This window comes from Pongo pygmaeus, chromosome 18 (assembly GCF_028885625.2).
Source record: "Pongo pygmaeus isolate AG05252 chromosome 18, NHGRI_mPonPyg2-v2.0_pri, whole genome shotgun sequence".
Taxonomy (NCBI): Eukaryota; Metazoa; Chordata; class Mammalia; order Primates; family Hominidae; genus Pongo; species Pongo pygmaeus.
Genome location: NC_072391.2, coordinates 3,718,316 through 3,734,635, shown reverse-complemented (window position 1 = coordinate 3,734,635; position 16,320 = coordinate 3,718,316). Strand labels below are relative to the sequence as shown.

General features: G+C 45.3%; 1 protein-coding gene across 7 annotated transcripts in view; it reads right to left on the bottom strand.

Annotated features, from left to right (window-relative positions):
• Positions 1 to 16,320, bottom strand: part of CLUAP1 (clusterin associated protein 1) — a 50,474-nt gene that overhangs the window by 19,351 nt on the left and 14,803 nt on the right. For 6 of the 7 annotated variants that reach the window (XM_063655094.1, XM_063655092.1, XM_063655096.1 and 3 more), the window contains exons 2-6: positions 14,297 to 14,408; positions 12,711 to 12,795; positions 10,633 to 10,812; positions 6,611 to 6,706; positions 4,241 to 4,324 (exon numbers count right to left, since the gene is read on the bottom strand). In XM_063655094.1, coding sequence (XP_063511164.1) covers positions 4,241 to 4,324; positions 6,611 to 6,706; positions 10,633 to 10,812; positions 12,711 to 12,795; positions 14,297 to 14,397 — 546 coding nt within the window. In that variant the 5' untranslated portion in view covers positions 14,398 to 14,408. Of the gene's footprint in view, positions 1 to 4,240; positions 4,325 to 6,610; positions 6,707 to 10,632; positions 10,813 to 12,710; positions 12,796 to 14,296; positions 14,409 to 15,188; positions 15,213 to 16,320 lie in introns of all 7 variants that reach the window. The other variant, XM_063655097.1, reaches the window with a different exon arrangement.

Genomic DNA, 16,320 nt, shown 5'->3' with positions numbered 1-16,320 from the left:
TCTTAGAAGAATTTTGCAACTCTTCAGGCATAGCAACATTATGCTTAACAAACACAAAAGCAAACAAATAAAATAGACACTTCCCCAAGCAATGACTCACTTAACCCACTAGTTCCAGAGAGAATGTCACACAGTCCAGAAAAAGTTATCTCTCTTTTTTTTTCCCCATGAAAAGCAGGCATTTCTACCCAGGGAAAGAAGTGAAGATGGAAAGAAGAGTGTCCTGGTCAAGGTGGAGAGGCCTGCAGTCTTTTGTCTGGCTCACTCGGTTAGAACAAGGTACACATCACTCTGGACGGTCAGTCTGCCTTTTTATCATTCAGGCCACGCCCCTAGTTACAAACACCCGACTTACAGAATACCCACACACACCAAGTACTGCTCTACTAGGAGGGGAGAGAAAGAAACAGCTGGTCCCAGCCCTAACCCTCTGCCCGCTGGGATTGAGATAAGGTCCTCTTCCCTCTCCCTGACTACAGACTAAAAATGAGGAGAAACCACTCTGAAGACAGTACAAAAGCAGTTCCCGCAGTGGCACTGGCCACACTGGCGTGCACCAGCTCTGGAGGGGGCCCAGGGCAACATTCGGACAGAGGCCCTTGGGCAACAGAGGCTGAGTAAAGAAGGGAAAGGGGACACGGGCCCACTGACAATGACACAAGTCTCCCTATCCTAAGAGAAGGTTCATTTGAAGCAGGTAGAGTCACAGGTAGTGCACTGTTTTCACATGCGTCTTGCCCGGTGGCTGGCTGGATCACATGCCTGTGGTTCAGGCTCCAATCTCTTCATGAGGAATCTGGACTGCCACCCAGCTGAGCGTGGAACTGCCCCCCAGGGTTCTGGCTTTCCAGCCCTGCATTAAATTCCTGGTGGCCAAGGTGGGACTTCCCCTCCAGCACTTTGCCTATGTGTAGCATCCCATAAAGGGGTTACTCTGTTTTCCTGCAAGTCTCTGAAAAGCTATGGGCTCCAGAGAAATGGCCTAAGAAGCCCAGACACTCTCCACAACTCTCAGGCATGGTGTGTTTTGGAACCAGCCACTGTTACTGACAATGCATTTATGGTCTGATTTTTTTGGTCTAAGTACACTAGCCATTTCTAAGATACTTTCATTAAAATAATCAGACCCTTATCATCAATTTGCTGCAAGTGCCTTAAAGCCCCCAGGAGAAATGTGAGTTCACCCTCACAGGAAGAAAGGTGGGTCTCCTTTCTAAACAACTTCAGTTAATGGCCACTATTTCCTTGAACCAAAGTCAGATTAAAACCTAGTAAATTTATCCCACCTTAAACATATCTGTTCCTCAAACAAGAAAGATCCACAATACAAAACAGCTGTGTAAACACAAGCAATTTTCCCTGGTTTCTGAAATAAACGGCCTGTACTCCCTAACCCCTTTTAAGTACCCATGTTGTTTTGGTTGTTTTTAAAATGATCAACCATCACAGATATTTTCTAACAATGAAAGGAGTCTTAAGAGATGTCTACCAAGAAATGAACCCTGCCCTCTCTTGGGTGTTCTACTTTTAACATATGAGTGCTAAGGGCACATTCATGCCGTGTTCACCTGATTCAGTCAGAACACTGGCAAGGATAAGAGGTATAATTTTTTTTTTAATTTTTAAATTAAGAAACAATCAAAAATTTACGGAAAACCTGTTGTACAACAGAAAGTGTTTTTCCCAACCTAGGTGACAGTAAGTTGCTGACCAGATGTTCCAATACTCTGAATACTTTAGTGTGTATTTCCTACAAATAAGGACTTTCTCCTACATTCCCACAATACAATCATCAAAACAGGAAGCCAGCACCGACACACTACCACCGTCTAACTCCAGCCCCACTCCACTTGTCCCCACTTGTCCCAGTGAAGTCCCCAAAAGCAGACAAGAGCCGCCTATGTGTCCAGTTATCACATCTCCACAGCCTCCCTCAGTCTAAAATGCCCCCTCAGCTTTCCTTGACTTTCAGAACCTTTTCACTTTGGGAGCATACAGGCTGGTTAATCTGTAGAATGCCCCTCAATCCGGCTTTGTCTCATTAGAGTCAGATATGCATCGTTGGCAGGAATACTCAGAAGTGACTGCATCCTACCAGGCATGCATGATTCTGATTTGTTCTGTAACGATGATGTTCACTTTGATCACTTGATTAAGGGGGTGACTGGCAGGCTTCTCCCTGAGAAGCGACTCTTTTCCCCTCTGTAATTAATAAGTACTCTGTGGGCCAGGCACAGTGCCTCATGCCTCTAATCCCAGCACTTTGAGAGGTCAAGGTGGGCGGATCACCTGAAGTCAGGAGTTTGAGACAAGCCTGGCCAAACATGGCAAAACCCCATCTCTACTAAAAAAAAAAACAAAAATTAGCTGGGCGTGGTGGTGCATGCCTGTAATTCCAGCTATTCGGGAGGTTGAGGCACAAGAATTGCTCGAACCCAGGAGGCAGAGATCACAGTGAGCTGAGATGGCACTACTGCACTTCAGCCTGGGCGACATAGCAAGACTTTGTCTCAAAAATAAACAAATAAATAAAATAAAACAAAAATACAATAATTAGCTGGGTGTAGTGGTGTGCGCCAGTAATCCCAGCTACTCAGGAGGCTAAGGCACGAGAATCACTTGAACCTGGGAGGCAGAGGTTGCAGTGAGCCGAGATTGTGCCACTGTACTCCAGCCTGGGCAACAGAGCAAGACTCTGTCTCAAAAAAAAAAAAAGAAAAAAAAAAGTACTTTGTGGAAAGCTACTTTGAATCTGTGTGCATGACCTGCTCCTCCTCAGCCTCCAATATTCATTCATTTTTTTATGCCAGTGAAAACTCATGGTTTCCTGTTTCATTCTATTATACCATAAAATTAATTATTCTAACTTATTTATTTTGATGCTTAAGTTGTCCTTACTTTGGCCAGGAGAAGCCCACTCAAGTTGGCTTCTGCATGCTTCCAATAGCTCCCTTTCCTCCTTTGAACTCTTCCTTACTTTCTCGTACTTCTCCTGCCCAACTCTGGAATTAGCCATTTTCCCGTAAGAGTCCTGGTTCCTTTTAGTGGAGAATGGCATTAAGCCAGGTGCTAGGTGTGCTCAGAGCTAAGAAATGTATGAGTGTGGGTGTGTCTATGTGTATGTATATAAATAAAACATATTTATATACATATATACATAATTCCTTAAATGTGCATACATGTATATCAAAATTTATTCCTATATCTAGCTATATATTGAAAACTATGCGTTTAACCAACACCTCCAATTTCAAGTTCACTCTAATTTTCTCTCTTCCCATTTTTGTGACTTTTTTCTCCAACAGTGAGGAATGTGGCTCCATTATCCTTACCATATTTTTACTTATCTGACCCATCTGCCTATCTGTCACCAATCTCCCACCAGGGCTGTGGTGCCCTTCTCCCGCTGTGAGGCTCTGACTCCCTAGGCTGGGCTGCCCAGGGGGTATTACTGTTTAATGACAAAAGAATTATATATTTTTAAAAACCTATGATTTTTAGAATTTTGTACAACTCATAGCAAATTCTTGTTTTATGCCTACTCTGAATGTACACAGGGGCCCTCATCCGTGTCTACTGAGTAAAATAAATCACCAATGATGACTGATTATCTATTGTGCATCAGAGACGAGGCTTCATATGCCCTGTCGTGATTAATGTTTATAAGGACCCCACACAGTTGGGAATGCAGTTCTTGCCATTTTACACATGAGGAAAATGAGGCACAGAGAGGTTAAGTAACTTGCCTAACATCACACAGTGGAATTCAAACCCAAGCAATCTGAGTCTAGAGTCACCCTCAAGATCTGCCTTCCAACTGACTGCTTTAGATGAGAGGATAACTGATGTGAGCGAGCGTAAACAATCGTGATCCTTCTACTTATTACAGTGCTGTCTGGAATTTAGAAAACCCTGAAATCATTTAAATACTAAGCAGTGAGGAATTGGTTAAACAAAATAAAACACAGCATTATTTATTAAAATTATTGAATAATTGATAATTATTAAATTACTGAAACTGATCAATTTTTAATAACATGAGAAGCTGTTTTTATTTATAACGAGGGAAAAAATGATAGTAAGTGACCTAGGTACGCTCCAATGTCCTCTGAGTTTTTCATTTCCCCACTAACACATCCCTTGTTACTAAGCCTAGCTTGTTCTGTCTTGCATGGGCAAGAAATCAGTATTTTTGAATCCCAGGCATAAAAAACATTATATAAAGGCAAAGTCATCTTACCAAAATCTCTTTTATTGCAATTCTCATCACTTTTTCAGTCTCGTTTATTTCCAGAGGTCTGGCAATGGCTTCTGTTCTCATTTCCTAGGAAACAGTAAAATCATTTACATATATTTTCAGAAAAGGAGTTCTCAAAACCAGTATTCCTAGATCTGGATGTGCCTTATGGACTGATTCTCCGAAGTTTCATTACCATGTGGGTCTCTGATGCAAAAATACTTCCACCATCACCTCCTATAATGTCCTCCATTATCTGAGAGCCTACCCAGCTCTCTCCAGAGCTCAAGGTCCTCCTTTTCAGCCAGAGGCCTATGTGACCCCAACTCTATGAGCAAAACTGAACTTAGCTTCCATTATCTTTTCTCCCAAATTTGCTTCTTTTTTTTTTTCTTTTTTAAATAGAGATAGGGTCTCACTATGTTGCTCAAACTCCTAGGCTCAAGTGATCCACGTTCCTTGGCCGCCCAAAGTGCTAGGATCACAGGCATGAGTCACTGTGCCCAGCCCCAATTTGCTTCTTTACCTGCATTCTGTCCAGGTGACCCCCAAACTAAGCATCTTGCTTAGCATGAAGTCCCTCTCAGTTGCCTATCACTAACAAACACAACCGATAAGAACAGTCACCATGGCCCTGCCCCTAGCATGAACCATTAACCAATCAAGGGAGACATCTGTGACTATCATATCAGTGCTGAAAACTTCTGAGACATGGGATTTTAATGCGGATATAATTATGAGGTTTGCTATAGACAATGTTTGTGTGACCCCAAAATTCATATGTTGAAACTCTAACCCACAATGTGATGATGTTAGGAGGTGAGGCCTTTAATAGGTGATTGGCTCATAAGAGAAACCCTGGGGAGATCCCTCACCCCTGCTGCCATGTGAGGACTCAGCAACAAGGCACCATCTGTGGGGAACAAGCCCTCGCCAGACACTGAAGCTGCTAGTGCTTCCATCTAGAACTTCCCAATCTCCAGAACTGTGAGAAACAAATCTGTTATTTACAAGTCACTCAGCTTATTGTGTTTTGGGATGGCAGCCTGAACACAGTAAGACAAGGTTCCTGAAGCACTGTGTCAAAACTCATCTTGTGCTTCCTTTCATCCATGGTGCACCTGTGCACGCTGGTGGGAATGGCTGAGGGCAGGGGAATCACTTGAGATCAGGAGTTTGAGACCAACCTGGCCAACATGATGAAACCCCATCTCTACTAAAAATACAAAAATTAGCCGGGTGTGGTGACACACATCTGTAATCCCAGCTACTCAGGAGGCTGAGGAAGGAGAATCACCTGAACCTGGGAGGCGGAGGTTTTAGTGAGCCGAGGTTGAGCCACTGCACTCCAGCCTGGGCAACAGAGTGAGACTGTCTCAAAAAAAAATAACAAAATAAAAAAAATAAAAAATAAACACCACTCCACTCTTAAACAGCTGCTTAAATGTAGGTGATAGCACATACTTCTTGGCTGGCATTGGCTGGAATAAGGATTGCAAATCAAATCAGTCTCCACTGCAACATCGACTTCAGCTGACTGGAAGTGATGCCAAGATTGCTGGTCCCAAACTCTGCTGTTAGAATCACCCGGGAGAATCTGAAAACTCCCAGTGCCCAGGTCACATTCCATAACAAGGACCCCAGAGTGAAAGCCAGGCTTCAGAAGTCTTTAGAGGTCCCCAGGTGTTTGCACTGGGCAGCAAGGTCTGGGAACTGCAAGCTCAGAAGATCATTTTTGAGAAGAATGCTGAAGCAGAGTACACCAGAAAAAACCATCATGATCAATAAAGTCTGCCAGTGGGCACAACAAGGACAGCTCAGTCACATGCCACGGAGCTGCCGCTCCTAAACAAGAAGTTAAAGGTAGACCAGTGCCGGGCACGCTGGCTCACACCTGTAATCCCAGCACTTTGGGAGGCCGAGGCGGGCAGATCACGAGGTCAGGAGATTGAGACCATCCTGGCTAACACGGTGAAACCCCGTCTCTACTAAAAATACAAAAAATTAGCCGGGTATGGTGGCGGGCACCTGTAGTCCCAGCTACTTGGGAGGCTGAGGCAGGAGAATGGCGTGAACCCGGGAGGCAGAGCTTGCAGTGAGTCGAGATTGCACCATTGCACTCCAGCCTGGGTGACAGAGCGAGACTCCGTCTCAAAAATAAATAAAAATAAATAAATAAATAAATAAATAAAGCTAGACCAGTGCCCACCAGAAGCAGGAAGGGCAGTTAACATCCTATATCACCTTTCCACACATTAGCTCATTCAACCAGGTGTATTTCATTAAATCAGAACTGAAAAGGGAGAAACAGAATTGAAAAAGAAAACCTGGAAGAGAAAATCTGCATGGTTAAGGAAGTCCTGGGATGCTTACCCTCAACTCCACTTCCATGCCGAGCAAGTCATACAGAGATGCTCCTTTGGAGGTGATTTCAGACGCAAGCTGCCTGGCTGCCTTCAAATCTGCAATCTGGAAGGAAAATAACAAAAACAGAAACCTCAGCAATAGATTTTTTTTAATAGAGACAGGGTCTTGGCTATGTTACCCAGGCTGCTCTCTAACTTCTGGCCTCAAGTGACCCTCCTACCTCAGCCTCCCAAAGTGTTGGGATTATAGGCAGAACCACCAATGTTCGGCCAGCCACAGATTTTTTTTTTTTTTCAGACGGAGTTTCGTTCTTGTTGCCTAGGCTGGAGTGCGATAGCGCGATCTCGGCTCACCGCAATCTCCACCTCCCAGGTTCAGGTAATTTTCCTGCCTCAGCCTCCCAAGTAGCTGGGATTACAGGCATGTGCCACCACGCCTGGCTAATTTTGTATTTTTAGTAGAGACAGGATTTCTCCATGTTGGTCAGGCTGGTCTTGAATTCCTGACCTCAGGTGATCCACCCACCTCGGCCTCCCAAAGTGCTGGGATCACAGGCGTGAGCCACCATGCCCGGCTAGCCACAGATTTTTAACATGCATTCAACCACCAGCCTGTTCATGTCAGCTCCTACCTTTGGCTGGGACACGTGACTACAAACATGTGCTTCCCCAGTCACATGCTCGCAGGCTGCAGGACACACGTTCAGGAAATGATCATCTAAGTACTAAAGAGACCAATTCCAGGATGCCTGGGTCTCTCCAAAAAACCTAATGTCACGTCAAACTGAAGCCACAACCAGGAGGACATAGCTGGGAGAAAGCTGAGGAGCTTCCTACTTGGACTTTGTCACAGTAGGGTGCCCAACAGCAGCAGAGTGACCACACGAAGGGACAGCCTGAGGGACTCACATCCTCTTGCAGCAGCCTGAAGTCCTGTGTTTCGTCCTCCCCTGTCCTCCTTCTCTGCCTCAGACTTTCCTCCACAGGCTTGGAGAGGCTCAAACGGGGCGGCGCCCACTAAGGACTTACAACGGTTCTGGGCTCCTCAGACGGGCAGCTGTTGCCAGGAAGGCGATGACAACCACAATGAGCATGTAGCTCTGAGCTCTTTGCACAGGCTTCTTTCCTAGGATGTGTGTGTCACCCGCTCTTCCTAGAATACGCTAACTCTTCTAAGGAGCCCAGACATAAATGTCTCCCTGCTCTGCTCACTCTCCCTCTCTCCTGGACAACTAATCCTCACCTTCTGGCTCTCATTTTCAATCCACTAGCAACAACTCTCCCTCTTCATTTGCAGCTGATGGCTTTGATAGCTTGCTTCGCTCTTCCTTAGTCCTCCAGGATCCAGCCTGCTCTGGCTCTAGCTGCTTTTCTTCCCTTCTGAGCAGCATATCCCCAAACTTCTTTGCAGGAGTCTGTCACCTTCTCTGCTTCTCAAAAGGGGAGCGAGTCAGAGTTTCGTTCCTGGACCCCCCGTCTTTTCTGCTGGCTCTGCTCCTAGCCTCTCGGCTTTAATACCATCTGTGTGCTGATTCCTCCCCAGCTCCCAGCTCCAGCCTGGGCTTTCCCTGGGCTCTAGTCTCACATACCAGCTACCTGTGCACCATCTCCACCTGGACAGCCAATGGCAGTGGCAAATGGAGCATGTCCAGAACCTTCTCTGCTTCAGTACATGGCAACTTCATCCTTCCAGGGGCTCACACAAAAAACTTCAGAGCAGTGATGTCTAATATAGTAACCACTAGCCACATGTGGCCATTTTCACTTGAATTACTTAAAAATTAAAGAAAATGCAGAACTCAACTCAGTTCCTCAGTTGTGCTTGCCACTTGTGGCCAGTGGTTCCCGCAGAGTACAGCACAGAGGCAGAACACCCACGAGCTCCGCAAGCTCTGCCGCACAGCTGCCCCAAGACCCTGCCTGTAGCACCTGACTTACTCTCAACCCATGCCTCATCCCGTGAGATCTACCATCAAAATATGCCCCAATCTCTAGACACTTCTCTTGCTGACGAGTGTCGCTCCTGGTTAAAAACCCATGTGTGAGGCCAGGCGCGGTGGCTCACGCCTATAATCCCAGCACTATGGGAGGCCGAGGCGGGCAAATCACCTGAGGTCAGGAGTTTGAGACTAGCTGGCCAACATGGTGAAGCCCCATCTCTGCTAAAAAAAAAAAAAAAAAAAAAATACAAGGCCGGGTGCAGTGGCTCACACCTGTAATCCTAGCACTTTGGGAGGCTGAGGCGGGAGGATCACCTGAGGTCGGGAATTTGAGACCAGCCTGACCAACATGGAGAAACCCCGACTCTACTAAAAGTACAAAATTAGCTGGGCGTGGTGGCGCATGCCTGTAATCTCAGCTACTCAGGAGGCTGAGGCAGGAGAATCACTTGAACCTGGGAGACAGAGGTTGCAGTGAGTTGAGATCGCGCCATTGCACTCCAGCCTGGGCAACAAAAGTGAAACTCCATCTAAAAAAAAAAAAAAAAAAAAAAAATATTAGCCGGGTGTGGTGGTGTGTGCCTGTAATCCCAGCTATTCAGGAGGCTGAGGCAGAAGAATCTCTTGAACCTGGGAGGCGGAGGCGCAGTGAGCCAAGATCGTGCCATTGCACTCCAGCCTGGGCCATAGACTGAAACTCCGTCTCAAAACAAAACAAAACAAAACAAAACAAAACAAAACAAAAAACCTACGTGTGGCTTTTCAAGCCCGACCATAGACCATGACAAGGCCTCACCTAGGAGGCCACACAGGGGAAGCTTTCTTCCCTGCACCAGACTTGGAGCTCAGCCAGTGCGCTGTGGTTTCACGTACCCTGCGTGGCCACATTCTTAGGTGCATTCCCAGCCCCGGGGCCTTCATTCCTAGGTCTCCTGCTCTGAGGCCTCAGAGTAACGGCTTAACCTTTATTTCTGGCTTGCTGCTGTGGCTACTCCCCGACACCTGACAGCACCTCTCCCACCAGCACTCTGCTCAAAGCCGCGGTCACCCCTCACTTTCCAAACAGGCTCGCTGCTTCCAGCCCTGCCTCCTGCTTCAGTCTGATGGCGGCTCAGCAGCCACAGCAACCCTTTGGATGGGAAATAAGCATAGAAGGTTCTGCTTGGATCCCAACGATTCCCACCTTTGAGGCAAAGACAAAGGCTTTCCAGGGGCTTCCCAGGCGCCAGAGGGTCTGTCACTCCCAACCCTCATCACACGGCCTCCTTGCTTTTCCTCAAACACAGAAAACACATTCTTTTTTTTCCCCCCAGACAAGGTCTCGTTCTGTTGCCTAGGCGGGAGTGCAGTGGCATGAACATGGCTTGACTGCCTGGGCTCAAGAGATCCTCCCACCTCAGCCTCCTGAGCAGCTGGGACCACAGGTGTGCACCACCACGCCTTGCTAATTTTTTTCTTTTTTTTGGTAAAAATGGCGTCTCACTATGTTGCCCAGGTTGGTCTGGAACTCTTGGCATCAAAGGATCCTCCCACCTCGGCCTCCCAAAGTGTTTGGCTTAAGGAGTGAGTCACTGCACCCAGCCCAAAACAAATTATCATCCTGAGACACCCTGCCGCCACCCGCCACCTGCACAACTCACTCTTTCCCTCCTTCGGATCTCTGCTGGAAACACCATCCAATCCATGAAGCCTTCCTGATCACCCTATTTAAGATCACCCTGGGCAGCATCCATCCCCATCCCAGCTTATTATTTTCCACAGCCTGAACTGCATCTGGCCTTCCACATCTCTTATTGTTCACAGTCTGACTCCCACAACTGAAGAGAATAAACACACAATTTTTGTCCTTTTTGTTCACAACTGTATCCTCAGCGCTTGAACGCTACCTGACAAATACTAAGCTTTTAATAAATAGTTGAATTACTGGATTGTGACTTTGACTTTATCCAAATGCTGGTGAGCACAAAACTGACAAACTGCCCTCAGCTGAGGAGGAAGAAAAGCAATGGAGCTGTAGCAGACTCCTTCCATTTCAGAGCTCAAGAAATCAACGCTCCATCGCTCACTACAAGGCTTTTGTTGTCCTTACCTTTGAGCCAAGATCAAATTTGAATTTGTTGACATCTTCCTCTACTATTTCAGAGCCCTCCATCCCCTTGGTCTTCATAGCATTATAAAGGACAGATGTGATCTTCAGCAGCTCTTTTACTGCATACCCATCTGCTTGATAAAGCTTCTTAGTGTTGAGTTTTATATGTGCCTTGGTGGCCTAGTTTTAGACCAAAAAAAAAAAAAAAAAGTTGAAGGCCCTTTCCATGTAATTTCTAAACCAAATCCCATGTAGGTAAGTTGAAAATGCCTCTGCTGACAACTGGGATATAACCTAATAAGAGTAAAGCATTCAAGTGACTCAAACATTGTGAGTGGTTGTATAAACTGGGACAATCTTGATGGAGAGCAATTTGGTAAAAGACATCAAAATTACAAATGCACCTATCTTTTCACCCAGCAATCCCAAATATAAGAACTTATTCTAGGGACACACTCAAACACAAACAAAATGAGATGTACAGGTTATTTGTTACAGCACTATTTCAAAGAGCAAAGCTTGAGACAACCTAAAAGCCTACCTATATAAATTACATAAATTATGGCATATCCATGCACGCAATACCACTCAGGTGTAAACAGAATGAGGAAATTCTATATGTATTTGGAAAGTTCTCTAAAATATACCATTTAAGTAAAGCAAGATGCTAAACATCTTGTAGTGTACAGTAAGTACATCAAGTAGTATACAGTACCATTTATGTAAAACAAAGGAAAATATATATTTTTATTTGCACACACACACACACTCTGGAAGAGATTTAAAATAGTGGTTATTTGGAATGGAACTTGGCCCAGAGCAGATAGGGTAAAAAGTCATTTTACTCCATTTTGTTTCATAATGTTTTTAATTTTTTTTTTTTTTTTTTTTTTTTTTTTTTGGAGATAGGGTCTCACTCTGTCACCTGGGCTGGAGTGCAATGACATGCTCCCGGCTCACTGCAGCCTCAACCTCCCGGGCTCAAGCAATCCTCCCACCTCAGCCTCCCAAGCAACTGAGACTACAGGCACAATGTGTCACCAGGCCCATCTAATTTTTTTTAAAATTTTTGTAGAGACAGGATGTCACTACATCACCCAGGCTGTTCTCAAACTCCTGGACTCAAGCTGTCCTCCCACCTTGGCCTGCCAAAGTGCTAGGGTTACAGGCGTGAGCAACCACGCCCGGCCTACTTGCAATTTGTGAGCCATGAAATATGTTACCTATTCAAAAATAAATAAACAAAATTCTTTTTTTTTTTTTTTTTTTAGACAGAGTCTTGCTCTGTTACCCAGGCTGGAGTGCAGTGGCGTGATCTTGGCTCACTGCAAGCTCTGCCTCCCGGGTTCACACCATTCTCCTGCCTCAGCCTCCCGAGTAGCTGGGACTACAGGTGCCCGCCACCACGCCCAACTAATTTTTTGTATTTTTAGTGGAGACGGGGTTTCACCCTGTTAGCCAGGATAGTCTCAATCTCCTGACCTCATGATCCGCCCGCCTTGGCCTTCCAAAGTGCTGGGATTACAGGTGTGAGCCACCACGCCCGGCATAAACAAAATTCTTAACAAATAATGAATTAAAAGACAAACAAAAAGAACTTCGCTGGTGAAATGGCGCCACAGAAACCCAGCAACGGAATGGTTTTAGAAAGCAAACTCAGGCCAGGCAGGTGGTCGCTCACATCTGTAATTCCAGCACTTTGGGAGGCCAAGGAGGGTGGATTACTTGAGGTCGGGAGTTTGAGACCAGCCTGGCCAACACGGTGGAACCCAGTCTCTACTAAAAATACAAAAATTAGCCAGGTGTGGTGGCGTGTGCCTGTAATCCCAGCTACTCGGGAAGCTGAGACAGGAGAACCCCCGAGGAGACGGAGGTTGCAGTGAGCCAAGATTGTGCCACTGCATTCCGGCCTGGGCGAGAGAATGAGACTCCATCTCAAAAAAAAACAAAACAAAAAAAAAAACAAAAAAAAAACCGAAAGAAAAACTCAATTACTCAGTTTGAAAGTAGCCCTAACAAGGAGTCATTCTTTCTAGTTTACTTGATTTTACAACTCCACAAAATAAGTGTCCACTAACCATGAACTGGGCAATTGCCTTAATGAAGAAAACTCGGTCCTGTTCAGTGTCCACGTCAGGCGGGATGTCAGTCTGGGGCTCATATCTATCAGCGAGGTAAGAGGAAAGAGCACAGGTTAACCACGGAGAAAGTCTACCAAAGAGAATGTGGGCAACTGAGAGGACAGCGGGTCTGGAACACAACGCTCTCCAAGTCCCCAAGTGTGAGAGTAAGATCAAGGCAAACTTCAAAAGCAAAACCAAATACCAAGGGAGCAAATCCCCACCGAAGAACAACAGATTTCAAAAACTAAATGTGGGTCTCAGCTTATAAAATTAAATCTCTCTCAGACCTCACCATGTCATGAAACTAATCAGAACTGCTACCCTGGCTGACAGCCGTTGACTCAGACATCAGTGCTAGGGCCGATTAGTCAGCTCTAAGCAGCAGCAGAGTTGGTGAAGTTATTTTCTTCAAGGTATTGATACCAGGGGTCAGCAGACTGCAGCCTCCGACCTGTACAGCCTGCAAGCTAAGAACTGTTTTTACATTTTAAGAAAAAGAAGAGATGCAATAGAGATCTTATGAATTTTATGTTTAGCAAAAGGTAAAATATTATCTGGTCCTTAACAGAAAAAGCTGCCAATCCTGAATCATACATCATATTCAATTTTTTTCACAGAAAAAGAAATCTCCATTATTTCTAATCCAGTGTACTGATTGGAATGTGCAAAAAGGCCCCTGTCACTCTGCCGTGAGGGGCTGAAGAGCAGCCTGGCCCAGCACCCTACTGAGGAATAGTCGCCTCCTTTCACCACTTCCTGGTATATTTCCCACTCCCACAGCATTCTTTAAACTCCACTGATTTTTTTTTTTTTTTTTTTTTTTTGAGACGGAGTCTCGCTCTTTCACCCAGGCTGGACTGCAGTGGCGCTATCTCGGCTCACTGCATGCTTCGGCTCACTGTACACTCCACCTCCCGGGTTCACTCCATTCTCCTGCCTCGGCCTCCTGAGTAGCTGGGACCACAGGCGCCGGCCACCACACGTGGCTAATTTTTTGTGTTTTTAATAGAGATGGGGTTTCACCGTGTTAGCCAGGATGGTCTTGATCTCCTGACCTCGTGATCCACCCGCCTCAGCCTCCCAAAGTGCTGGGATTACAGGTGTGAGCCACCGCGCCCGGCCTAATTTTTTTTTTTTTGAGACACAGTCTCAATCTGCCCGGGCTGGTGTGCAATAGCATGATCAATGGCACTGCAGCCTCAAACTCCTGGGATCAAGTGATCCTCCTGCCTCAGCCTCCTGAGTAGCTGGAACTATGAGTGTGTACCACCCATGCTCGGCTAATTGTTCTTTTGTGTATGGAAACAGGGTCTTGCTATGTTGACGAGGCTGGTCTCGAATTACTGAGATTATGAAGTGCTGGGATTATAGGAATGAGCCACTGTGCCCAGCGACAACTACTTTTTAACAGAATACAACTGGGTCTGTCAAATTCAAACAACTCTTCCTTTTGCAGCATCACAACTGTGTCCTGTTTTCTAGATGACTAACAAATAAAATGCAGTATTCACTCTTAGATGTCAATAAAGTGCAGTTCTAACCTTTTCACAAGCCAGAGAAGCACTTCAGATACAAGTCCAAAATTGGGTGTACGGAAATTTTCCATAGAAATATGTCGAGGGTATCCCAGGGCTCTCATCATCTCTGTGAAATCTGTCCAAGGAAAAATACAATTCACTCAGTTCCCCATCACACAGCAACTACTTATTAACTTAGATATTGTCTTTACTTTTCCTTCTTATTTCCAACCTATTGACAGCTTTAGGGACTATTTGTCAACCTTCTACAAGGGAAAGCAAAAAGGAGATAAAATTTAAAATACCAAAAATGCTACCTAAAAAGCATATATTTAAGTTCAGTGGGAGAAGTAGATGGCTATCCATGAAAATGGAATTGAAGGATTAGCTGTGAATTTCATTTCTCTTTAATATCTCATTTCTTTTTACTGCTAAAAGGAAGAAACACCCGTCCTTATAAAATGTCATGAAGAAAAAGTATTTTTAAATGTCAACAGTGGTTATTTCTGAGGGGAATCGGTAGGATGACATTCATGTTTCTGAGTTGTCTTTTTTTTTTAATTTTAGTGACCACATAGGACCCAAATAACACAAGTTTTAAAGATCAGTCGCCTTGTATTTAGAGAAATCTTAAATAGAGTGGTTGAACTATACAACCATATTTAGATTTACTATAAAACAGATTAAGAAATAATAATACTAATACTTGTTGATCCATAGGTTGGGGTCACCTCAGGAAAAGCCTTAGTGCTTTCAAGAGAGCAGGACTTGGAAATGAACACCACAAACATTTGTTGAGTTCCCATATGTACCAAGATCTACATTCAGTGTGCTTCCTGGTTATTTAAGGTCTGTCTGCACTCTTCTTGAAGAATCCATGTTCAAAATGGTCCATCAATGTTCACAAATAACCTACCTGGGTACTGGAAGTCAGGTCAGACTTTGCAAGACAATGAAAGAGAAAGTGTGAGCACAGGAAACAGCAAAGTCACAAAGGGACTCTGTAACTGTTTTCTGGGAAATGTGAATACAGAGATTTAAAAAAAAATTAGCTGGGTGTGGTGGTGCATGCCTGTGGTCCCAGCTATTCAGCAGGCTGAGGTGGGAGGATCACCTGAGCCCAGGAGGTTGCGGTAAGCTCAGATCATGTGATTGCACTCCAGCCTGGGTGAAAGAGTGAGACCCTGTCTCAAAAACAAAAACAAAAACAAAAAAGGCCAGGCGCGGGTGGTTCATGCCTGTAATCTCAACACTTTGGGAGCCAAGGAGGGTAGATCACCTGAGGTCAGGAGTTCAACACCAGCCTGGCCAAAATGGTGAAACCCCACCTCTACTAAAAATACAAAAGTTGCTGGGCAGGGTGGCTCACACCTGTAATCCCAGCACTTTGGGAGGCTGAGGTGAGTGGATCACAAGGTCAGGAGATCGAGACCATCCTGGCTAACACGGTGAAACCCCGTCTCTACTAAAAATACAAAAAAATTTAGCCAGGCGTGGTGGCGGGCACCTGTAGTCCCAGCTACTAGAGAGGCTGAGGCAGGAGAATGGCGTGAACCCGGGAGGCAGAGCTAGCAGTGAGCTGAGATCGCATCACTGCACTCCAGCCTGGGTGACAGAGCGAGACTCCATCTCAAAAAAAGAAAAAATAAAATAAAAATAAAAATACAGAAGTTAAGTGAGCGTGGTGGCGGGCGCCTATAATTCCAGTTACTGGGGAGGCTGGGGCAGGAGAATTGCTTGAATCTGGGAGGCAGAGGTTGCAGTGAGCTAAGATCACACCACTGCACTCCAGCCTGGGTGACAGAGCGAGACTCTGTCTCAAAAAAAGAAAAGAAAAGAAAGCAGCAGCCTTTCCTTCACACAGTAAGGCACTGCCTAAATACTTCTGACAGCTAGGTACTAGTCGAGTTCTGTTAATGCTGCGGTGTTATTGTCAAAATAGACACTAATTTGAGTAAGATCCTTACCATACATTGCACAACTGCAGAGCATTAATTTAAGGTCAAAATATTCCAAAATCTCCGTGTATGTGCTTCCCAACAAAACCC